The following is a 24314-nucleotide window of genomic DNA, read 5'->3' as shown; positions in this document are numbered from 1 at the left end:
CGCATACCCACGTGAAAACGTATTCATGTTATATCACACACACAAGCTAGGAAAGAGCTAGGTGGTGTACACCACAGGAGTCTGTAGCAGAAGGGTTGTGAGTGTCAAGAGAGACTGAGCTACACAGTGAGTTTAAGGCTAGCCTGGGTTACATGAACCCATGTGCCCCAAAATAAAAAGAGTTGGAGTTAGTGCTGGGGCAAAAATCTGACGGCCTGATTGAGCTACCACTTCCCACCTGCTCTTCTCATCAAGAACAAACGTGATAGACTCACTCCCCAGAGGAAAGCATGTAGGGAGAAAAAGAAAAAAGAATTGCTGGTACCAAAGAGTACACATGGACAGACCCATGGCTCCAGCTGCATATGTAGTATATGGCCCTGTTGGGCATCAATGGGAGGAGAAGCCCTTGGTCCTGCCAAGGCTCGATGCTCCAGTGTAGGGGAATGTCAGGGCAGGGAGGCAGGAAGGGTTGTGTGGGTGGGAGAACACCCTCATAGAAGCAGGGGGAGGGGAGACGGGATAGGGGGGTTATGGACGGGAAACTGGGAAGGGGGATAACATTTGAAATGTAAATTTAAAACTCCAATTAAAAAAAAGAATTGCGGGGTTGGGGATTTAGCTCAGCGGTAGAGCACTTGCCTAGCAAGCACAAGGCCCTGGGTTCGGTCCCCAGCTCTGGAAAAAAAAAAAATTGCTGGTATCAATCACCCTTTGCCATGGGGTGACGGGCAGAGTCCCAGGACAAACCTAGGTGGAAGAGCAGGCGAATTAATTTAGACAAGTTTCACCTCTTGTGGAGGTGAAGAAGGAAAGACAAAGGGGTTCCCCAACATCCACCTCAATCTGGGGCTCTGCCCAGCCTCCAGTCCCAAGTGTGACGCTGAGTCCTTGCTGACTGTCCCCTCTTCCTGTCTCTCCCAGTTGGTTATACCATGAACGACCTCATCTTTGAGTGGCAAGAGCAAGGAGCTGTGCAGGTGGCAGACGGACTGACCCTGCCTCAGTTTATCCTGAAGGAAGAGAAGGATCTGAGATACTGCACCAAGCACTACAACACAGGTGGGTGCAAGCGGCCATCATGCTGCCCAGGTCCCCAGGTTAGTTCAGATGCTTATCCAGCCACAGAATGGCATGGGTCTGTGTTTAATTACCATGGTGGTGGTGATGGAACAGGTTTGGAACGACATGTGCCACTAAGATGTCCTTTCTGTGAGTCCTGGGGATGTTACTTAAGCTTAGACCACACCTAATTACAAGGGAAGCTAGTAAACACGGTCTTCACTCTGGGCAGACATCCTACCACTGAGGCAAGTAGAGGAACTGTTAGATGGAGGGTAGACTCTGCCACATAGAAACTTGTGTTTCTGATAGTGAAGAAGTAAAGTACTTGCCTTGGACCCAAACAAGAGGGGGTTGGGAGGGCGTGGTTCTGATCGGTAATTAGTAACCATTAGAAATCAGCCCGTTCACTGGGAGTCATGGAGGGTGGAGAAGTAGGAGCCACAAATGCTTGGTCAGCTCTCTGTCATCCATGCCTAGTCTAGCCTTTCCTGGGTGAGGCTGAATTCAGGAAAGGAACTGGAGTTAGACCAGGGAAAACTATCCATACTCCATCTCAGATGGGAAGCCAGCTCATGTGCGCACTGTGGGAAGGGGGCAGCGCACTGGCGTGCTGGCTGGCATACTGGTAAGAAGCAGTGTCTGACCCCAGCTGAGCTGAGAAGAGGCATGTCTGCTATAGGATGATGGCAGGTCCAAGAAAGAAGTGGAGGAGAGAAGCTAGGAGAAGTATGTTACCATGCTTGTGCACACACAGAGGCCAGGGGTGGATGCCAGGTACCTTCCTCTACCACTCTCCACTTTACTTTTAAAACTGGGACTCACAATTAGGGGAGTTTGATGGCCACAAAACTCCAGGGATCCATCAGCCCTGCCCCCATCAGCGCTGGGGTTACAGCTGCTCACCCAAGCAAGTACTTTACCCACTAAGCTGTCTCCTCTGCCCGATTTTCTTATTCTGAAGGATAATACTCTGTCATTTTCTCCATTCATCCATTGAAAACTACATTAGGATGCCGCAATCCACTTCTATATATCCATCTGGAAAATGAGGCAAAGATTTCAGAGACACATTTGCTGTCCTGAGCCTGCAGTAGCTTTACTGACAGCCGCCAGGAGGTGGAAAGAGTCCCATGTGCAGGGAACCTTCCTGTTCATTACCTCCTCCACTCTTCACATGTACAGTCCTGAGAAGGCCCTGTGGGGACAGAGGACAGAGATGGGCAGGGCCCCGAACACATAGGGCCCCAGAAAATCCCCTAGTCACTACTTCTTCAGTAGACAGGAACGTTACCCTTCCCTTGGTTGGACAAGCATGTCCTATTCCAGTAATACATGGGTGCAAAGAGATAAGCTGCCCAGTCCAGGGCAAAAGAGAGAAAGAAGACAGACAATGGTGGTGTGCACCTTTAATCCTGGTACAGATCTCTGTGAGTTCAAGGACAGCCTGATGTGCATAGTGGGTTCCAGGACAGAGCCAGGGCTACATAGTGAGACCCTGTCTCAAAAAACAAAAGGAGAGAGAGAGAGAGAGAGAGAGAGAGAGAGGGAGGAGGGAGGGAGGAGGGAGGGAGGAGGAGGGGAGGAGGGGAGGAGGAGGGGAGGGGAGGAGGAGGAGGAGGAGGAGGAGGAGGAGAGGAGGGAGAGGAGAGGAGAGGAGAGAGAGAAGAGAAGAGAAGAGAAGAGAAGAGAAGAGAAGAGAAGAGAAGAGAAGAGAAGAGAAGAGAAGAGAAGAGAAGAGAAGAGTGGAGTGGAGTGACTGGCAGTCACTCACCTGCTGCTCTGTGGCTTAAAGGCTCAGGTGATCCCATGAGTAGAGCTGAGAACACAGGAAGGAAATAGACCTTTTATCAGTTTGTGAAGAAGCTGCCCAACAAAAGGGAAGGCATTTCCTGGAAAAGAAGAGGGGCCTCCCAGCAAGGACAAGCTCAAAGAAAAGCAAGATCAAAGCTCAGAAGGGTGAGGGGAAGGCATGCTCCAGACAAAATTGGGGTACAGCGAGTCACCATTAAGGTAATGAAAGAGAGAAGTGGCTAGAAAGACAGGTCAGAGGTGAACTGGGCAGGACCGTGCAGAGAGCTTGAACTTTGCTGTAGAGAACAGGAAATGCTTTGTATAAGAAAAGAAGGAACAGACAAAAGGGAATCTGTCTAACTAACTAAGGGTTTCTATTGCTGGGACAAAACACCATGACCAAAAAGCAAGTTGGTGAGGAAAGGTTTACTTGGCTCACACGTCCACATCACTGTTCGTTCTTGACAGAAGTCAGAATGGAAACTCAAACAGAGCAGGAACCTGGAGGCAGGAACCGATGCAGAGGCCAATGGAGGGTGCTGCCTACTGGCTTATGCTCTATGGATTGCTCAGCTGTTTTCTTGTAGAACCCGGGACCATCAGCTCAGGGATGACCACACCCACAATGGGCTGGGCCTTCTCCTGCCAATCACTAATTAAGAAAATGCTTTAACCCCAGCACCTCGGGAGGCAGAGGCAGGCAGATCTCTGAGTTTGAGACCAGCCTGATCTACAAAGTGAGTCCAGGACAGCTAGGGCTGCTTACACTGAGAAACCCTGTCTCAAAAAACTAGAAAGGGAGGAAGGAAGAAGGAGGGAGGAAGGAAGGAAGGAAGGGAGGAAAGTGTCTTACGCCAGATCTTATAGAAGAATCTTCTCAGCTGAGGTTCCCCCTTTCAGATAACTCTGGTTTGTGCATCGAGCTGACATAAGACAGCACAGATTCTTATGCAGAGTCACGGTTGGTTCAGTCATTTTTAAACTCAAGAGTTAAGAGAAAGAGAAATGCTTAGGAAGAAAGATGCGTCTAAGAGTGTAGATGTGGAGCTGGAGAGATGGCTCAGCGGTTAAGAGCTCAAATCCCAGCAACCACATGGTGGCTCACAACCATCTGTAATGGGATCTGATGCCCTCTTCTGGTGTGTCTGAAGACAGCGACAGTGTACTTACATAGAATAAATAAAATAAATCTTTTTAAAAAAAAAGTGTAGATGTGGACATCTCAAAAAGAGTCATCGAATAAAAAAAAAAAAAAAAAAAAAAAAAAGGTTTCCAAGAAGTAACAGAATCAAGTCGCATCGGGGGATACCAGAGCAGAAGGGTCTAGAAACTCTACTCACACTCTCCCTTAATGATGGTGATGATGATGGTGATGGTGATGATGATGGTGGTGGTGGTGGTGATGGTGGTGGTGGTAGTGATAGAGTGATAATGATGCTGAAAATAATTAAGATGTTGGTGATGATGTTAAATGATAGATGACTTAGTGATAATGGGGGTAGTTATGGTGATAATTATGATGACACTGGTGATGATGGTGATTTCACTTCACCCAACAAGAACCATTAGAGTCACTGTATGAGGGCCAGCATGAGGTCTCAGAGTAAAGATGTTTACCACCAAGCCTGACAACCATGGGGTCACCTTCAGAACCCAAATAGTGGAAGGATAAACTCACTCTCACAAGTTGTTCTCTGACCTCTACACAAGGGCCATCGGATAGACACACACACACACACACACTCACACACACACACACACACACACCACAAATGAATAAGTAAATGTAATTTTTTAAAGAGTAACCATATTAAATAAGCATTTTTTTATTTCTGTCATCTTTTAGTATTTTCTCCAGAACCCCCCAGATACCCAGATCTAAAGATGTTTAAGCTCTCATGATAGTGTGGAGCGGTGTTTGTATGTGACCTGGGCACATCCTTCTGAATACATTATCTCAGGATGACTGACCATGTCTAGCTCAATGTAAATGCTCTGGAGACAGATGTTCACCTGTTGTCTGGGATGTGATGGCGGGAACAGTGTCTGTCCATGTTCAGGGGAGATGAACGTCTTCTAAACGTTTCTATTTGCACTTTGGATAAAGCCATAGACATAGAACCCATGGATGTGGATGGCCAACTATGCTACCCTAGCCACTGAAACTGTAGCACAGGACAATTTGGTCACTTGCCTATGAACACAGATAACGTGGGACAGGACCAGAACTCCAGCCAAGCTGACACTAACACCCCTGCTACTCCCTAGCATGTTCCATGGCTATGCTGTCATTTCTTGCAGGTAAATTCACCTGCATTGAGGCCCGATTCCACCTGGAACGGCAGATGGGCTACTACTTGATCCAGATGTACATCCCCAGCCTGCTTATCGTCATCCTGTCCTGGATCTCCTTCTGGATCAACATGGATGCTGCACCAGCTCGTGTGGGACTGGGCATCACCACAGTGCTCACCATGACCACACAGAGCTCTGGCTCCCGAGCCTCCCTACCCAAGGTGAGTGGAACCATTAGGAAATAATACTATGCCCCCAGAACGGGGAAGATTCCATCACCTCTCACCCCTACCTGGGACATGGGGAGCATACAGCGTGTGTCATCATGCACATGCATACCTCATGTGGCATTGTTTCCAGAAGTTGCGATCTGGACCACAATTTCTAGATTGTTGGCATCTTCTCCAAAGAATTGGAAGGGGAGAGAAGGTGCATGCAGTTTGTAAATTCGCAAGAAGACTTTATTCATGTGCTGCTTCCAGTCAGGGCCACACATTACCTCTGCTCTAATACAAGGACACTGAAAGAACATCCAACACATACTCCAAGATTGTCACCTACATTCTCCAATTGTTAGGACTTTGCCATGTGCAGAGATAAATAAATAGATACATAGACACATAGGTAGGCACATAGCATAGCTAGATGATATAAGTGGGCAAGACAGATATAATAGATCACACACACGCACGCGCGCACGCGCGCGTGCACACACACACACACACACACACACACACTCCTAGCTAGCATTAGCTGTCAACTTGGTACAACCTAGAGTCAGCTAAGGGATTCTCAATTGAAGAATTGCACAGATTAGATTGGCCTCTGGGTATGTCTATGGAGGGATTGTCTTAATTGTTTGTTGATGTAAGAGGGTCCAGCCCGCTGTGGACAGCACCAACCCTATGTGGGCTATTTAAGAAACCCTATCCTGGGCTACATAAGAAAGCTAGCTCAACACAAGTGAGCAGAGAACAAGTTAGCAAACAACATTCTTCTATGGTTTCTGCTTCAAGAACTTGAGTCCCTTCCCCTGATTTCCTTCAATAAAGAAATGTGACCTGAGAAGTGTCAGCCAAATAAATCTTTTCCTCCCCTAGTTGCTTTTGGTTGGAACATTTGTCCAAGCAACAAAAAAGAAATTAGAACAGATAGAAAGATGGTAGGTGGATAGACAGACAGACAGACAGATAAATAAATGTCTATAGATGAGTAAACATTTGGAAGAAGTTATAGAAGAACAATTATATAGAGAGATGATAGGTTATTAGTAGATTGATAATAGATGATAGCCACAGGGTAAGTGGATAGCCAAATATGCTGCCTCTTTTTGTCTCTTCTGAGTGTCTGGTCATCTTGTGTTGGCTTTGGTGGTTTCCCATGAGTCTCTATGGTTCTCTTTTTCTTCCCTCATTCTGCCCCTCAGACTCATGATCTCAAGGCTGCTGATTCTTCTCCTTGCTCTCTGGTTCTTTCTTCTTTTTTTTTAATTAGATATTTTATTTATTTACATTTCAAATGTTATTCCCTTTCCCCCTGCAAGTCCCCTATCCCATCCCTCCTTACCCTGCTTCTATGAGGGTGCTCCCTCACCCACCCACTCCTGCCTCACTGCCCTGGCATTACCCAACACTGGGGGCATCGAGTCTTCCTGGGACTGAGGGCCTCCCCTCTCATTGATAAGGCCCCTTCAGCTCCTTCAGTTCTTTCCCTAATTCCTCCATTGAGGTCCCTGTGATAAGTCTGATGGTTGGCTTTGAGCATTCGAGTCTGTATTGGTCATGCTCTGGCAGAGCCTCTCAGGAGTCAGCTGTATCAGGCTCCTGTCAGCATGCACTTCTTGGCATCAGCAATAGTGTCTGGGTTTGGGTGTCTTTAATCCCAGCATTCAGAAGACAGAACTTTGCAGATCTCTGAGTTCAAGGTCAATCTACAGAGCAAGTTCCAGGACAGCCAAGCTTAGGCAGTGAAGGAGTTGGAAAACAGAAGGCTGGTGGCAGAATGGGGGTGGGGTGGGGGCGTGTTCCAGTCCCTGCAAGCAGCAGAACTTGGCAGCTTCAGCCATATGGCTCTGGCTTTTGAGTCAAGAATAGAAGGGTCACAAACTGAAATTCTCCACTGGAAACCTCTTCAGCCAGGACTGCACAGTTCAAATCACTGAGCCACAAAGTCTTCCATATTTCTACTAGGATACCTCATTAAGCTCCCACTTAAAGCATTCCACTGTTTTCCAAACCCGAAGTCTCAAAATCCACATTCCTCCAAATAAATATATGATCAGGCCTATCAAAGCAATACCCCAGTCCCTGGTACCAACTTCTGTCTTAGGGTTTTTTTTGTTTTTTGTTTTTTGGGTTTTTTTGTTTTTTTTTTTTTGGTTTTAAAGATTTATTTATTTTTATTTATATGAGTACACTGTAGCTGTTTTCAGACACACCAGAAGAGGGCATTGGATCGCATTACAGATAGTTGTGAGCTACCATGTGATTGCTGGGAATTGAACTCAGGACCTCTGGAAGATCAGTCAGTGCTCTTAACCACTGAGCCATCTCTCCAGCCCCTATCTTAGGGTTTTACTGCTGTGAACAGACACCATGACCAAGACAACTCTTTTTTTTTTTTTTTTTTGGTTCTTTTTTTCAGAGCTGGGGACCGAACCCAGGGCCTTGCGCTTCCTAGGCAAGCGCTCTACCACTGAGCTAAATCCCTAACCCAAGACAACTCTTATAAGGACGACATTTAGTTGGGGCTGGCTTACAGGTTCAAGGTGGGAGCAGGGCAGCGTCTAGACAGGCATGGTGCAGGAGGAGCAGAGAGTTCCACACCTTCGTCTGAAGGCCACAGGAGAAGACTCCGGTTCTTTCTTCTACCTCCCCGAATTCACTGTTGTCAGCGAAGTTCTCATCTCAACGACTTACTTTCAACCTCAGAGTTTTCCCTTGGTTCCCTCATAATTCCTTTGCGTTCTGCTTGGTGAGAAAATGTTCTCGAACTTTCCTCTGTTTCTCCTTGCTGTTTTCTTTCGTTTGAGACAGAGTCCACTCTGTAGCTCAGGCTGGCCTTAAATGCATGGTGAGCCTCCACCCATAGCCTCCTTAGTTCCGGGACTACAGGTTGATGTCACCATATAGAAACTACCTATACGCATTTTCCTTCTTTCAGTTGCTTGAATATATTTAAGATAATTAATTAGCGCATTATCTACCCAGCATGGTAGCGGCATGCATGCCCTTAGGAGACAGAGACTCCTAGGAGCAGCAGGAGTGCAAGTCAGTCTCAGCTACATAGCAAGTTCAATGCCAGCTATGTGATATCTTACTTTTAAAAAACTAAAATGGTGGGTTAGAGGGGTGACTTGAGGATTAAGAGCACTCACTGCTCTGGCAGAGGACCTAGGTTCAATTCCCAGCTCCTGCCACACACCTCCTATGAGGCCAACCCCAGGGGATCCAATGCCTCTGGATTCTTGGGCACACACCCATACACAGGCATAATACAGGTAACTAAAAAATAAAATAAAGTAAGTAAATCTGATACGTGTTTTTCTTGGGCGCCACCTCTTTGACCCACTTTTTTTCCCCTATATCGGGGTCATATTTTTGTGGTGAGTTACTTTTTGTTTTGGAACTTTTCCATTTTGGGTGTGTTTGTTTTTGTTTGTTTCACACACCTTATAAATTGCGCATCTTACATAAGAGGGTGATGTTTGGAACTCAGACTCTACCCACTGAGGACTTGTAGTTATTGTCGGTGCTTGCTCTGAACTTTGAACTGATTCTGTGAACCCTGCATTCTCTGTAATGTCAACCACTAAAGTCTGGGCTCCCTGAGCCTGGCAACCATGTGAAAACAGACAGAGATATTTTATGGACTGTGCAGATCCTATAAGTGCCCCCCATCTCTTCCTGAGAGTGCCTGTTAGGATGAGCATCTTCAGTATCAGCCATGCAGTTGACAGGTTAGCTGTTACTTCCTGCTGGGCGCTGGCCTAGCAGGGGCCAGGGGGAGGGGGGAGGCGGTCCAGGGTTGCCCCTGGGCCTGCTGTGACTTCTCACTACACAGCTCACTTTTCTGAACTTTCCACTTAACCTTGAGATGACTTGAACCCAGGCCCTTGAGCTTTCTAGGCAAGTGCCCCACTACTGAGCTATGTCTCTGGTGCCCTCTTGAGTTTTTTGATTAACCTGTTGTTTTGCCTCAGTGCCTCTGACAGCAATCGCCACTAATTGTTTTCGACAAATGTCCCCCAGATTTAAAAGATACAAATGAAAACAGTTCCCACTGGACCCTCACCAAATCAGGTCGAATAAAGGCAGCTTGTGGTAGGAAGGAGAGCTAAGAGAACAGCTCGAGAGGGCAAAGGAGGAGGCCAGGGCTCTGGGAGCCAGTGCTCGAATCGGTTGAGACTTCTCTGCCCTCTCCAGTGGATGCCTGATGGCTGGTTATTACTATGCTTTTCCAGCTTTTGATTTTCAAGGCTACTGTGGTCTGGAGAGTTAGGATAAAAGCAGAGAAAATTAAAGTATCAAAACCCCCAGGGGCAGTGAAACCCATACACATGGCCACACTACACAGCGGTTCGCAGCATCACTCCGTTCCACTAAAAGGCAGAAATGGTTGATACTCACCATCTAATGGACAGATAGTCACAGTGCTATGTCTCCATACAATGGAATATTATTAAGCCATAAAAAATAAAGCTCACTGGCTAAGAGCACTTCCTTCTCTTGCCAAGGACGGGTATTGGGTTCCCAGCATTCCTTACAGGACAGTGCATAGCCACCTGTATGTAACTCCGGCTGTAGGAAGACTTCTGGTCTCCACAAGCCATGCACACACATACATGCACATGCACATACATAAATATAAATTAAATCTTTAAAAATCAATGCGAACGAGAGCCGCTGTAGCACACAACAGCGAGATAAACCTCAAAAATACTAGAAATGGGAGAAGACATTCAGGGAAGGACACGTGGTCTGCTATTATCCCAGAATGAAATTCCAGAATGTTCAGGACACAGATGCCACAGAAACGTGAAGTGGAATATTGGGTCTTCAGGGTTGGGGAAGTAGAAAAGTGATACGGAAAACACAGCAGCAGCTTTCAACGTGTATGGTGCCTGCCACATGACTTTAACCCCAGCACTGGAGAGACAGATGCAGGGTCTCTGAGCTCCAGTCCAGCTTAGTCTATAAGTCTATATAGCAAGATACATTTTAAGAAAGAAAAGAACTCTGTATGTATGTGTGTGTGTATGTATGTATGTATGTATGTATGTATGTATGTATGTATGTATGGTCTGTGTTGGGGTACATGTAAGCAATGGGGCATATACGGAGGTCAGAGAACCCCTTAAGGAGGGTTGGTTCTCTCCTACCACCACATGGGTCTTGGGGTTTGAACTCAGGTCATCAGGCTTGCTGGCAAGTGCCCTTTCCCACTGAGTCATCTGAGTCACCTCTCAGCCATCCACTGCTTGTCTTGAATAAATTCTCACAGGATAGCTACGAGCCTCTGACAGTTAATCAACAGAGTTCTAGACAACTGACTGCAGCAATTTCCGCCAGTGTGCTCCCTGGTTTTGAGCCAGCTCTCCAGCCCCAAACTTTCCTTTAAATAAAAAGTTGTTGTTGGGGGCTGGAGAGATGGCTCAGTGGTTAAGAGCACTGACTGCTCTTCCAGAGGTCCTGAGTTCAATTCCCAGCAACCACAGGGTGGCTCACAACCATCTGTAATGGGATCTGATGCCCTCTTCTGGCCCGCAGGTGGTACATGCAGGTAGAGACTCATACCCATTAAGTAAATAAATATGTTGTAGATCTTAGCAATGTCAGCAAAGCAATTTTTTTCTTTCTTTATTAAACTGAGAACTTCACAATTTGGCTTAAAAGAAGCCTTTTGTAGCTTTTCTTGTCATACCCAAATTCCCAACATCACTGGTTTGGGACTTTGGGGCCATTATTAAGTAAACTGAGCTTTGGCCACAGTCAATCTGATCATTCGCACGGCTACTGAGTGATTGGCAGAAGGGTAGTGTGCACACAGGGTCGGCTTTGGGAAAGGATGACCTATGTTATTAGCAGGACGGACGCAGGAGCTCACCACAGCGTTCAGAACAGTACTCAGCCGAAAACTTACAAATTGCTCGTTTCTGGGACCTTCCATGCAACATTTCAGGGAATCTTCCTCTTCTCTCACCTCCCCGTGCTTTCTCCCTTCAGGTGTCCTACGTGAAAGCTATTGACATCTGGATGGCTGTTTGCCTGCTCTTCGTGTTCTCTGCCCTGCTGGAATATGCCGCCGTCAACTTTGTGTCCCGGCAACACAAGGAACTCCTTCGATTTAGGAGGAAGCGGCGACATCACAAGGTAGGCCTTTGGGGCGTGGCCTAGGGAGGGGCAGGTGATGGACAGCGAAAGCGCTCTAAGCAGAGGGTGACTTCATTGGGTGTGCTTCATTGGGCTGTCCCCACCGGTAACACCGCAGGATCGAATCCTGAAAAGCTTCAGTTTCACCCTGTGCATAATGACCTAGTTGCGTTATAAGGGTCCTCTTGAAAACCACAGCAGTGCTGCCTTGGGCTTTGTCATGTCCGTGGTGATAATTGGCTTCATCTCATAGACACTGCAGGCTGGTTCCGATCTGCTGCTTGTTTTCCGGAAAGCTGGCCAAGTTCTGGGTTCGGTTTCTTCATCATCTACAAAAAAAAAAAAAAAAAAAAAAAAAAAAAAAAAAAAAAAAAAAAAAGACTGGCTTGGTGGGAGATTGTGCTGAAGACAAAGACAGCTTCCAACGAAGCTTTGAATTCTGTCCCTGCCACACCAGTGTCAAGGATGAAATCTATTACTGCACACACACACACACACACACAGCTCCCCATTACTATGTTATTTAAACATTCACAACGAGAGTCAGGTAACTCTTGGCAATCTACCACAGGCCAACCTTCCGAGACAGAAGATGTCCTTGGGGGCTCCAGACAGCAAGGTCCTTCTGAGTCTGCACTGGCACGGGTTTGGCAGGCTAGATGGGACCGCTTAGAAGGTTTAGCCCTTCCTACTACCCTTTAGACACCAAGACCCTCCTCTGAAGTACTAATCATCTCTAGGTATTGTACACCCTTGCAATCGCAGCATCCGAGGGCAGTAAGCAGAAGCAGGGGGAAAAAGAGTTCAAGGTCAGCCTGGGCTACAACAAAAGATCATGTCTCAAAAAAAAAAGAACCAGGCCGGAGGAAGAGGCTGTTAGTAGAGGGCCCTCTTAGCATTCTTGAAGGCCCTGGTCCCATGCCTCACGCTGCATAAATTGAGACATGAGCACACATCTATAACCCCAGAACTTCGAGGTAGAGGTTGGAGAATCAGAAGTTCAAAGTCATCCTCTACTATATCGAGTTCAAGGGACATTTAAGCTACATAAGACATTTTCTCAACACAAATTAATAATAACCTAGGATAAAATGATGTGCAATGACTTCCATTGTGATCCCAGCCCTCTGACACCAGAGGCAGGAGGACCAAAAGTTCAAGGTTCAAAGCTAGGAAAGGGAAGGGAAGACCCTCTAGGCAGCTATAGGGAAGCCATCACCCAAGCTGAGGGAAGACTTTCCAGTGCCTTGGAGTCCCCCATTCTCCTGTGAGAAACCCCTCACCCAGCCCTGTAAGCAAGCCCAACAGAATTATTGTTGTACGGGGTGGGGGTGGGAAGGGATTTTAAAGCTAGCTTTGGCTACCAAGAAAGGAAGGAAAGAAGGAAGGGATGGACGGAGGGAGGAAGGGAGGGACAGAGAAAGGAAAAAAGAAGAGGGAAGGAGGGAGGGTGAGAACACAATCTGTTCTTGCAGAGGACAGGTTCGATTCTGAGAATTATCATATCAGCTCACGACCACTGGTAACTCCAGTTGGAGATTCAATGCCTTCTTCTGGCTTCAAAGGATACTAGATACATATGCACACACAGGTTTCCACACGTAAGATAAATATTCTTAGGAAAGAAAAATTTATAGAAAGCCCCCTTGAGCCATGAACTTCAAGCTCCACCTGAAGCCCTTGCTGCCTCCAGCCAAGCTGAGTACCCATTCCCGTGTGTATCTGCAATGGAGCCACCCTTAGGCAGAGCACACACTCTCCAGATCACCACAGTTCACTTCATTACTCCCCTCGTGCACAGCTGAATTGATGTGACCTCATTCACAAAGGTTCTGTACTTGGCCCAAGGATCAGAAGCCAAGGCTAGTTAACCAGACCCATACTAGTTAACCAGACCCAAACTGTGTATGGAAGACATTCTCTTGGCATCTGGGTGTGGCTTACACTGGAGACCTGCAGATCTGGGCTGCAGAAAGCTCCCATGAGTAAGAAGTCTAAACAGGCTTAGGAGCTCCGGGTGGTGAGTGGTAAAGAGCTAGCACTGGCCTGGATTTCTCTCGGCCAACGATCTGGGCCAGGCTCCCCAACTCCCACTGCTTTTCCATGTTTTCAAATGTCGCCTCATTTGCTGGGCAGAATACATCCAGTCTTCCAAGTTCTGGACCCCCTCATTAGAAGGATCATTAGGAAGCGTCTGTGGGGCCCAGACTCATCAGGAGCTCCAGATCCCTCAGGTTGATTCCACAGTCTCTGTCCCATCCCCAAGCATCTCCCAGCAGATGAGCATGCACATCCTGCCACCTGCTGGTTGTAATAGGAGTAGCAAGCCTTTTCCAGTCGTGGCTTAGGCATTTCTTTTCTCCAGGATACAAGAGGTCACTGTCTCGCTAGATGGCACCAAACCTTCTTCCCTGCCAGTGTGTACCAGATAAGGAAGGAGAGCATAATGCTCCAAAAACATCTAGGAAAGCTAATGTGGTGTTTCCCATGCCGATAGAGACCATTATATGTAATGGGTGCTGTGGTGGTGCGCGTGTTTGTCTTTAGATGGATAATTATATACACGAGACGCTACCCGGCTACTGAAGTGCTCATTCTTTTTATTTACTTGGTTTTTGGAACAGTCTCATGTAGTCTTGAAGATTGTGTGTGCGTGTGTACACGTATGGGCATATGTGTGTGTACATGCACATGCATACGTGCACACACACACTCTAACGGGGGCCCTGTCTGCATGTGCAGAATATAGAGATCAGAGGACAACTTGCAAGAACCTGTCCTTTCCTTCCATGGTGTGGGTCTTGGGGATTGAATTCGTGTTTCAAGACTTAGCGGCAGGCACCTTTACCCACGGACCAATCTCTTTAGCCTATACCTACTTTGATCTTTTTCAAATGTCTTTAAAATTTATTCTTTTTTATTTTACATCTATGAGTACTTTATCTATGTTTTGTGTGTATGCCTGGTGCCAAAATCCTCTGGAACTGGAGTTAGAGACACTCATGAGCCTATATGTGGGAACCAAACCCAAGTCCTCTGCAAGAACAGCCAGTGCTCTTAACTGCTGAAGAGGAAGCCGCCTCTCCAGGTTGGCTTCATCTTGGAGCATTCAGTGTTGCTCTGTTTTTCATGCCTTAGTTCTGAGTCAGAGCACAGACGTGAAGAGACCACTTCCCTGTCACGCTGTCAGCACTGAGGCTGTGCTATGCTGTGTAGTGATAACGGTCACACGTGAAGGAAAACAACCACTTCTATTTTCCACCCTCTATAGTAAGGGCAAGTGTATGTTTAGGTGTCGTAAAGACCCAGGCCCTCTGTTGGGTCTTGGATCCTAGAAAGTCTTGGCTTCCCGCATTCCTCTGCTTTGCCTTGGTCTGAAGCCTCCATCAATCCTTCCTGGCCACAGGTAGTGTTTGCTCTGCCCATCTGCCCTCATCATATGACCCACAGTCCCTTTCTTCCACCATGAATGCTGGACCAGATGCAGTCATGGATCATACATTTCCTGATCATTGGCCGTGTGTCTCATGCAGGATGCAACCCCACTTAAACAAACTAACGGAATGAAAAAAAGAAAATTTTAAAAGGGGCTTGGGTGGTCTGGAGAGCTGGCCCAGACATTAGGAGCACTTGCAGAGGACACAGGACTTGTAGAGAACTAATCTTGTAGAGAACCCAGGTTTGGTTCTCAGCACCCACAATGGTAGCACACAAGTGTCCGGGATACCTGACACTCCTTTCTGGCCTCTGAAGGCACTACATGCACTTGGAACACAAACATACCAGCAAAGAAAGCATCCATGCACAGAAAAATAAATCAATCTAAGACAAGAATTAAAGAGGCTCAGACATCACTTATTGAAGGAATACTTTTACAAGGTTTTGTGCTTCTGCACCAAAAAAAGTGTTTGTATGTTCAGTGTGTGTTACATTTAGGGGTTTGTGAGTTGGTTTCTTTATGGGTTTGGGAAATGGAGCTTCAGATACTTTACGCTGGCCTCCATCTGGTAGCTAGGCTCTCTGGGACTCTCGACCCTCTTGCTTCTACTTCCAAACACTGGAATGTCAGGCTGTGCCATGACTGCTCTCACAGAGCTTACCCTCGAACACAGCGGTCCTCAGCCTTCCTGATGCCATGACCCTTTAATACAGTTCCTCATGTTGTGGTGCCCACCCCAACTGTTAACTCTTTTGTTGCTACTTCGTAACTGTACTTTGCTACTGTTGTGAATCGTAATGCAAATATCTGTGTTTTCCTGGTGGTCTTAGGCGACCCCTGGGAAAGTGTCATTCGACACCCCCAAAGGGGGTCTCGACCCACAGGTCGAGAATTGTCGCTCTAATAGGAGAAGTAATGTCAGCAAAGGAATTAGACCCCAGGGGGATCAGAGCTTTTCCTCTGGGCACTCAGAGAGCATTCCACATGGCAGCTACCCTGTCTTTGGGAGCTCAAGGCTAAGTGGGAGGCTGGTGCTTGGGTTTGGAAACAGAGGTATCACACAGACAATAACCAAAGGAGAAAAGCCTAACATCCTCAAACATAAGGGAATGTTTCAGGGTGACTGAAGAATAATGTCACATAGAGAAAGACGTGACATAAGAAGGGACGGGGGACACACTCCAGGAAATCTGAGGCCTTTCCCCCCCCTTGGGTTTTTTTTTTTTAAAGATTTTTTCATTTATTTTCTATAATTACACTGTAGCTGTCTTCAGATACACCAGAAGAGGGCATCAGATCTCTTTAAAGATGGTTGTGAGCCACCATGTGGTTGCTGGGAATTGAACTCAGGACCTCTGGAAAGAGCAGTTGGAGCTCTTAACCACGGAGCCATCTCTCCAGCCTTTTTTTTTTTTTTTTTTTTTTTTTTTTTTTTGCAATAGAGAATTTAATTATCCTGAGGTCAGTGGCAGCTTCTAGAAAGTTCTGATTAAAGCCAGGCATGGTAGCACACAGCCATAATCCCAGTATTTGGGAAACTGAGGCAGAAAGACTGAGACGTCCAGCTCAGCAGATGGTGGCGTGCCCTAGGGTGGCAGGGTGTGGGAAGATTAGAGTATCGGCTCCTGTAATGCATTTCTTACTGTCATCACCACTGTCTTTCTGGGAACAAACAATAACAGAATTTCTCTCCTGGAAGCTCCCGGGGAGCTGGTGAACTTTGCCAGCAACACACATCAAATTGGCAGCTCAGCCTCAGCCAAAACACGGGCCTTGGCCTGGGGATATGGCATGGCCACTAAAGTGCTCGTGGTTTAAGTGTCAGGACCAGAATCCTAGCAACCTCCTATTTGCCATAACCTGCCTGTGATCTCAACTCAAGGGAGGCAGACACCGGGGATACCTGGAGCAAGCTGGCCAGTCAGACTAGTTGAAGAGGTGAGCTCTGGGTTCAACAGAGACACCTGTCTCAAGAAATAAAAAGCGAAGGTCCAAGAAGATACTTAACATCAACCTCTGTCCTCTAAGTGTACATGCATACACCCACACATGCATACATGCACAGTATGAGCACATACACATGCTACACACATACACACACAAAACAAAACAAACATACTGGCCCTTCGGTCCCTTTGCGGAATGATAGGTGAAGGGGACTGACCAGGGCAAGTGGAGCTGGAATGAACCATAGGATTGGGGCTCAAGTGTTTTACAAAGGAGGAGAAGTCCAGCGGAGCTGGAGGAGATACAGATCACATGGGAAGTGGGCGGGGCAGGAAAGGTAAGTTGGAGTCAAATGACCAAAGAGCCTTTGACAAGCCTATGGGAACTACAAGACTGTTGGAGGTGGTGGTGTGGGAATGGGAGGCAGGAAGAATCCGTGGCTTCCCTGGCTTGTGACATGGGAAAGCCGGGAGCTCTCTGTCCCTTCCCGGGCCATCAAGGGGTGGGGAAGACGGGAAGGATGCAACAGAGGCAAAGCAGGGGATGTCTCCAAACCATCCTCTGAAACGCTATCCAAAACCCAGGCCGTCCTTAAGTCACCTACTCAATGAAGCCATGCAATAACTGTCAGGCATGAAGAAGGAACTTACCTGCCTGAGGTCACAAGTCAGTAAATGACAAAGACCCACAACCTGACACAGAGCTCATGCCTCAGACTCTGTAACCATCCCCATCCCCTGGCTTGCATCTGTCTCAGCGTGTGAGTGGCGCCCCTCTATAAGGCTCAACTCCCCAGCCAGCCAGACTGCCTCCAGCAACTAGGGGCTCAAAGCCTGAGAGGCAAGGGAGGATCAGATGGCATGTCCTGGCCCCCCAGGGGAGTGCCTTGCAGGGAGGGTGCCCAGCAGCCCTTGTCTTATTTTAAGTAGAGCCCCATGCTAAATCTGTTTCAGGATGATGAGGGTGGAGAAGGCCGCTTCAACTTCTCCGCCTATGGGATGGGCCCAGCCTGCCTGCAGGCCAAGGATGGCATCTCTGTCAAGGGTGCCAACAACAACAACACCACGAACCCCGCTCCTGCACCGTCCAAGTCCCCGGAGGAGATGCGGAAACTCTTCATCCAGAGAGCCAAGAAGATCGACAAAATATCTCGCATCGGTTTCCCCATGGCCTTCCTCATCTTCAACATGTTCTACTGGATCATCTACAAGATCGTCCGGAGAGAGGACGTCCACAACAAGTGAAGGCTCTGGGACGGGGTGGGGGGGAGCTGGGAGAGGGTGGTGGGAGGAGCACAGAGGCTGGGAGCCAGGGGAGGAGGGAGAGAGGAAGAGAGGAAGAGCACACACCCATCTCCCTCCACCAAGTGCAATAGAAGCCACAAGGGTGGATACATCCAGGGTGTCGCAATATCCATCTAGCCTCCAGGGGCGTGAGGTGGGAGGGCCTTTTCGAATACAGCAACTGGGGACCATGAGGGGTGGGACAGGGGTCAGGGAGGGGATTGGGAAAATCACAGCTTTCAAAATTCAAGTCCATTGGGTTGAGGGGGGTGGGGGGCTCCTGTTTGGAGGTCAGTGCTGCCTGCCCCAAAAACAGGAAGGCAGTGTAATATATATATAACATTTAACCATGCTTAACATTAATGCAAAACCCACCAGAACAAAAGATACGTCTCTTAAACCAGCCTAGTAACTGCTTAAACTTTTAAAGTCCCCAACGTGATGGACAATACTTCCCAGAGTAGAAATGGACACGAATAAGCTTGCTGTGGTCTATGCTCCCATCACGCCCTTACAAACGCCATGTCTGTCTTTAAACTGACCCCCGTGGACACATGCCCAAAAAAAAAAGCCATCGCGCCTCTGCTTCGAGAGGGTCACGGACACAGACATGGGTCGCGGAGACGGATAAAGGTGGATCTCCAGCAGGAAGTCACTAAAGAAGAGGCCCATTGCAGAAGCCCACAGATGGAGAACCCAGAAGACCCCACTGGGCGCCAAGCTTGCTCCTCTTGCTTCTGCGCTTCCGCACTGGCCCGACTCAGCGCCAGGCCTCTGGCCGTCATGGTCTTCTCGTGTATTACCAATATGCAATCTTTTTTTATTTAAAAAAAAAAGAGTAATAATCTCAAGAAATAATATGGGGAGAGACTGAGTGTAAACCCATGAACTTCTTTCCAAATGTCTATTTTATTTTATTTTATTTTTTTTGAGAGTCTCTTTGGGACTGCAAATAACTGTGTTATGGGAAAGGTGAGCTGAAACCTGTCCCAATTGCCAGGCGGGAGTCGAGCTTGAAGATGCGAACCGGTGAAAGCCACGGCGCGCGTGGGAGGACACGGTGGTATTTAGAAAGTCCACTCGTTATATTTTGACATTTCATATATCATAACATGGGAAGTTTGGGGAAATGACCCCATTATATTTTTATAAGTCTTCTTTTTTTTTAAAGATGCTTTGCACAGCTTTAAAGTGTAGGAAAGTTAAACAAATATTTCTCTTTCCTTCTAACTCTGAAGTGCCAGACTAGCCGGGGCATTCCAGGGGAAAGCAACAGGGATGAGCTGAGCTGGGAGGAGGGGTCCTGCTGACAGAACTGGATATGCACAGAACAGCCCTGCCCGTAGCACAGAGCGAGGCGTTGCTGGTGCAGCCCTGCATGCCATGGCTAGTACCCTGGAGTTACCACTTCTGTCCGAGCACTTTACTCTCTTGGCCTTGAGCCAGAGTTATAGGTAAAATGGAGATTGATCGGTGACAATCAGCCTGAAGTTTTCTTTGTAGCCTTCGAGCCAGGGAGCTCAGGGGCAGGGTGGAAGAGTAGAATGATGTGATGATGCCTACCTGCCCCTCCTCGTCCCGCCTACCATGCACTTTGCCTGGGGAGTTTCCCTCCCTTCCCTATGGCATCAAAGCTGATGCCTAGATGGGTCTCAGACAGACAGCCAAGACATAGACCAAGGGATTTATGTAAAGAAAATGCACTATGAAGCCAACGGGATGAGAAGGAACTGTTGCTATTCCACCAGGGCCAAGGTCGGCCGGCCTGTGCCTTCCCTCCTCTTGGACTGCACAAACCAAAAAGATGCGTTCTGGCTCTGGGTGAGGGCACGGGACCTCCATTTATGGGAAATCATGGGCAGCGAGGGTCCTGTGAATGGGTAACTCTCATCTGAGGTGGTCTCTTCCTGCCACAAAGATATTCAAAGCAGGGAACGTGAAGGTGGCCTTGAAGATGCCAAGGTGCGCAGCTGCGAGCAGCTCCCTCAGCGCTGGAGAAGGCATCGTGTCACTCCGGTTCTGTGTGTCTTAGGAGAGGCCACAATTAGTCCCTTCCAGTGGCACTTTACTCTCTTTATTTAGGTACTAAGTATTTACAATGGAAAGTAGTCAATGAGGGCCTCTCCTCGCTGGACTTAGACTAAGTCAAGTCTAGGTGATTGGGCAGCCACACGAGGGACCAGAGCCATCAGAGTCTGGGCTGGGTCATGTCTCTCGCTCACACTAAACCATCCAGCACCTTCCAAAGCGGCCTCCACGGAAAGCATCTGGAATCACCCTGAGACAGAGAAATTTGATGCAACATTTGCCCAATCTCAGCTGGGCTCCTAGGCCCCTGTGTCACCATTTTGGAATGGTCCATGGTGAGCTGCCTGGCTGAGGTGACAAACCCAGAAAGCAATGGACTCAAGTACTTGAGAAATGTCACTGAAGTCCTTCGGACTGTGAACGAAGAGAAAGCATAAACCAAGCCGGGGCTTAATACACAGAATGGTGTCGGGGAAATGTCCAAGCTTTGGCCTCTCTGAATGCACCATGGGGAGAATGGGACTGTATCTGATCTCTCCCCGGTTCTACCTGCTATGAATCTATGCTTACACTGAGGAACTTTGCACAACTGAAAGCTTGCCACCCTTTCGATTTCTCAGGGCTCCGTGCAAGCATGTAGATTTATGCACAGGTGCACTGATCCACAACGTTCCTGTTGCTTCTCTTCCTCAGAAAAAAATTGCAAATTCGCTTCTCCTCTTGTACCACTTTTAATAAAGACCCCACAAGAGAGGAAGAGAGACACTGAAGGAGAGAAGAAGGGAGGAGAGGAAGGAGGAGAGGAGGGAGGGAAAGAGAGGGAAGGAAGGAAGGAAGTTGAACTATATCGTTTAGGCCAAAGGTTCTGGGTGACCCCAATGAAGAGGGCAAGGCTTTAATTTCCCCCTTTAGGTTGAGCACAAGGGAATCTGGGTCCTGGTATTACAGATGTTAAGATGGACAGTTCAGTGTGTGGAAATATGTCGTATGTCTATAATGAGAATGGCTTACTGGTTTCAGAGCCCTTCCTCGGTACAGACTGGTGCTCATGCATACTGTGAGACTTGGAAGGGGGCATGGAGGAATGGATGACTTCAACCCAAGTCCAAAGCTGAAGCTTACCCCGGGAGCCAGGTGGAAACACCAACTGCTTCTCACCCTGTGGGCTTGCAGGAGCTGGCTGGCTTCAGAAAGAAATGGCTCCCTCTGCTGGAATTCCCTAGCACCTGCAAATCCCATTTTGGCAAAAGCTTCAGTGGAGAACGTGTGTGTGTGTGTGTGTGTGTGTGTGTGAGAGAGAGAGAGAGAAAGAGATTTCCATTAACTCTAGAAAAATGAGGAAAGTTCATCAGTTCAGTCTAACAGTTTCTTTTTCTAAACTATCAATAAATAGGAAAGTAACTCCTTGCAGAAGTGCATGGATATTTACTATAGTTTTTTTTTTTTCACATTTGGGAGACAAACAAACAAGAGGGTTGGGTCATTCCCTCCAACATGTGCCTCTTTACAAGCATCATAAAAAGAATCGGTGTCTTGTGAGGCGCCCTGATGTTAGATCGCAGGGCAGGTTGGCGCTCCAGTTAAGATGGTACTGCCACAGATAATTGTCTTCTGTGCAAATTAGATTACTTACTCAATTGCTAAACCCAAAGGTGGTTATCACAACCCTGACAGCAACTGCATCCTCTGGAGAAGCCGACGGACAGAATGTATCCTCTTCAGGGCTCTGAGAGTCACAGACATTTCCCAGCCAAGATGTAAACCCAGTCCAGAGCAATGAACACCACACAGGAAGCTATCAATATCTATTTCAGAAACATCTTCAGCCCTTCATACCCACTCTCCGCCATTAGCTCAGCCAAGGCAGGCGATGCTTGGCTTTCTTGGGATGTTTCTTAGATGGATAAGTGGCCAATAAGTCTGTGAATGGGTGAATCGATTGCTACCCATTGAACCAACCAGACCAAAATATCTCTACCCAAGCAATCAGGAAACATGTTCTTTATATGGAATATAGATTCTGTTTTCCTACTTAAGAAGTTTGAAGCAAGAGCCTTCTTATTTTCCTCTACTTCTATGAGCCAGTAACAAGAATCTATGACAAGAGAGGAATGTGTGTGCCTTGCTTTAATGGTTCCGCCATGAGACCTCTGTCTGCACAAAGAAAGCATGCATCCAGGCAAGAGTTTGGTCCAATGAACTCTGACATCCCTGTGACAGAGAGGACACCCTTGGGTGGTCAAAGTCTCCAAAGGGGGGTAGGAGGGGAGGACCTCCGTTGGAAGAGTGCCTGCCTGGGGCAGGATTAGTGAAAAGAGAGAGACAGGGGATGCAGGACTGACAACAGGGTAAGCTTTTATTAAGGAGAGAAGCCTGCAAAGGGGGAGTGTAGTGTAGGAGGCTGGGGTGCTTACAGGGCAGAGAAAGGGAAGGGGTCCCACCCTCCACCCTATGGAAGCTCCCTAAACCCATCCATGATTTTCCTAAGCTGTGGAACTCCAAAGCTCAGAGTCCCTTTACCATCCAATGAACGGAAAGTCATGGGAAGCCTAGAAAGCATCCAGGCCTGGTCCCACAGAGGATGGGGAACTGAGTTTTGACACTGGCTGGTGTCCATTTACCTCTTCCATGTATATGGGGTTTTTTAAATGATTTATTTATTTTTATTTCGTGTGCATTTGTGTTTTGCCTGCGTGCATGTCCACGTGAGGGTATCAGATCCTTTGGAACTGGAGTTACAGACAGTTGTGAGTCACTATGTGGGTGTTGGGAATTGAACCTGGGTCCTCTGGTTTAAGGGTAGAGAGAAGAGAAAACTACAGGGTTTCAGGTTTGGTTTTTGTCTTTTTTAAGCATTCAACAAATTATTTCACCTTCAGTGGTCTTGGAAGAGCCCTAACTTCCCAAACTGTTGATGAGCATAAAGTTGAGGAAATAAAATAATCAATGCTTTTGCTATTGAAAGCGGAATATAGACAAGATAACGCACTCAAATGGATCTGATAACTGCAGATCCAAAGCGCAGATCTTTTTGTCTAAGTTCACCCCAGCATGTGAATGTTCGACATCCTAGCTACCTCTCCAATACTGGTGAACGCCATCTTTTACAAGAGAACAAAGGTCTTGATCGAAAGCCTATGTTCACCCTTTCTTGTCCCGAAATGTAGTCCTAAACAATATAAATCCACTAACCCATCTTCAAGGTTAACAATCTACTAATGCAGCCTGATACATAGGGAACCTGGGTGAGGTGAGGCCACGGTGGGGTTACAGAAGTTTGGAGACAAAGAGAAGTGCGTTGGAGGGCAGGTGAGAATCGCTGGCATTTGGGGGATACAGACAACGTTCCTTACTTGTGACCCTGAAGAGCTGGGGCAGGAGGGGATCCTTGTGCCAGGAATGTTTGGACTTGGCTGGAGTGAAGGGTTAGGACAAACCTACCTTTCCTGAGGCTTTTCAAAGTCTAGACTTCCTTTTCTATCCACTAAGGAGGAAGAACAGCCACAGGTGCAGGAGCCAAAGATAAGCATCGTCTTCTCTAAGGGCTGAACTTGAAATTGAGCAGGGCGAGACGTGGTGTGGCTGTGAATAATTCAGGCGAAGATGCAGTGACAATAGGCAGCAATGGTGCTGAGGGCGTCTCGGGGACAACTCAGGGGGTCTGGGCACAGGACATTTGAGCTGAAACATTGAAGACTCTGTCCATGTCACCCATTTACTATCCGATGGTCTCGTCTGCCTGTTAAGCAGTTAAATGGTTTATGCCCTGTGGGACAGCTACCCTGCGACTTGTCTCAAGCAGGTGTCTGAGGGGGTAAAAAAAAGTCTTCGGGTAAGATCTGAGTGGGATTGAAATACTGACCAACGTCCCAGTAAAGAAGGGATGTCCAGTCACTCTTCCCTTTCATCCCAGATCTAGAACTGGGAGGGGGAAATGGGATGACAAAAGGAAACATGTAGACAGTCACCTCCCCCTCGCCACGAAACAAAAAACCCAAAGAACTAAATAGATACAACCTCAGCTGTGGCTCCTCAGCTGCACCCCAAAGCCAGGGTGTTGACAAAGCAGGCCCCCAAACCGTCTACCCAGGAACA

At 47.5% G+C, this 24314-nt stretch overlaps 1 protein-coding gene across 3 annotated transcripts in view; it reads left to right on the top strand.

Annotated features, from left to right (window-relative positions):
- The window catches only part of Glra1 (glycine receptor alpha 1), a 90956-nt gene extending 71870 nt beyond the window's left edge, over nt 1-19086 (top strand). Inside the window, exons 6-9 of one of the 3 annotated variants that reach the window (XM_032912479.1) lie at nt 925-1062; nt 5158-5372; nt 11376-11522; nt 17862-19086. In XM_032912479.1, the coding sequence (XP_032768370.1) occupies nt 925-1062; nt 5158-5372; nt 11376-11522; nt 17862-18152 (791 nt within the window). In that variant the 3' untranslated portion in view covers nt 18153-19086. Of the gene's footprint in view, nt 1-924; nt 1063-5157; nt 5373-11375; nt 11523-17837 lie in introns of all 3 variants that reach the window. The other 2 variants (XM_032912478.1, XM_032912480.1) reach the window with 2 other exon arrangements.
- The last annotated feature ends 5228 nt before the right edge of the window (nt 19087-24314 follow it).

Source organism: Rattus rattus, chromosome 9, assembly GCF_011064425.1.
Source record: "Rattus rattus isolate New Zealand chromosome 9, Rrattus_CSIRO_v1, whole genome shotgun sequence".
Lineage (NCBI taxonomy): Eukaryota > Metazoa > Chordata > Mammalia > Rodentia > Muridae > Rattus > Rattus rattus.
Note: the sequence above shows the minus strand (reverse complement) of the source record. Positions and strands in the feature narration are given on the sequence as shown.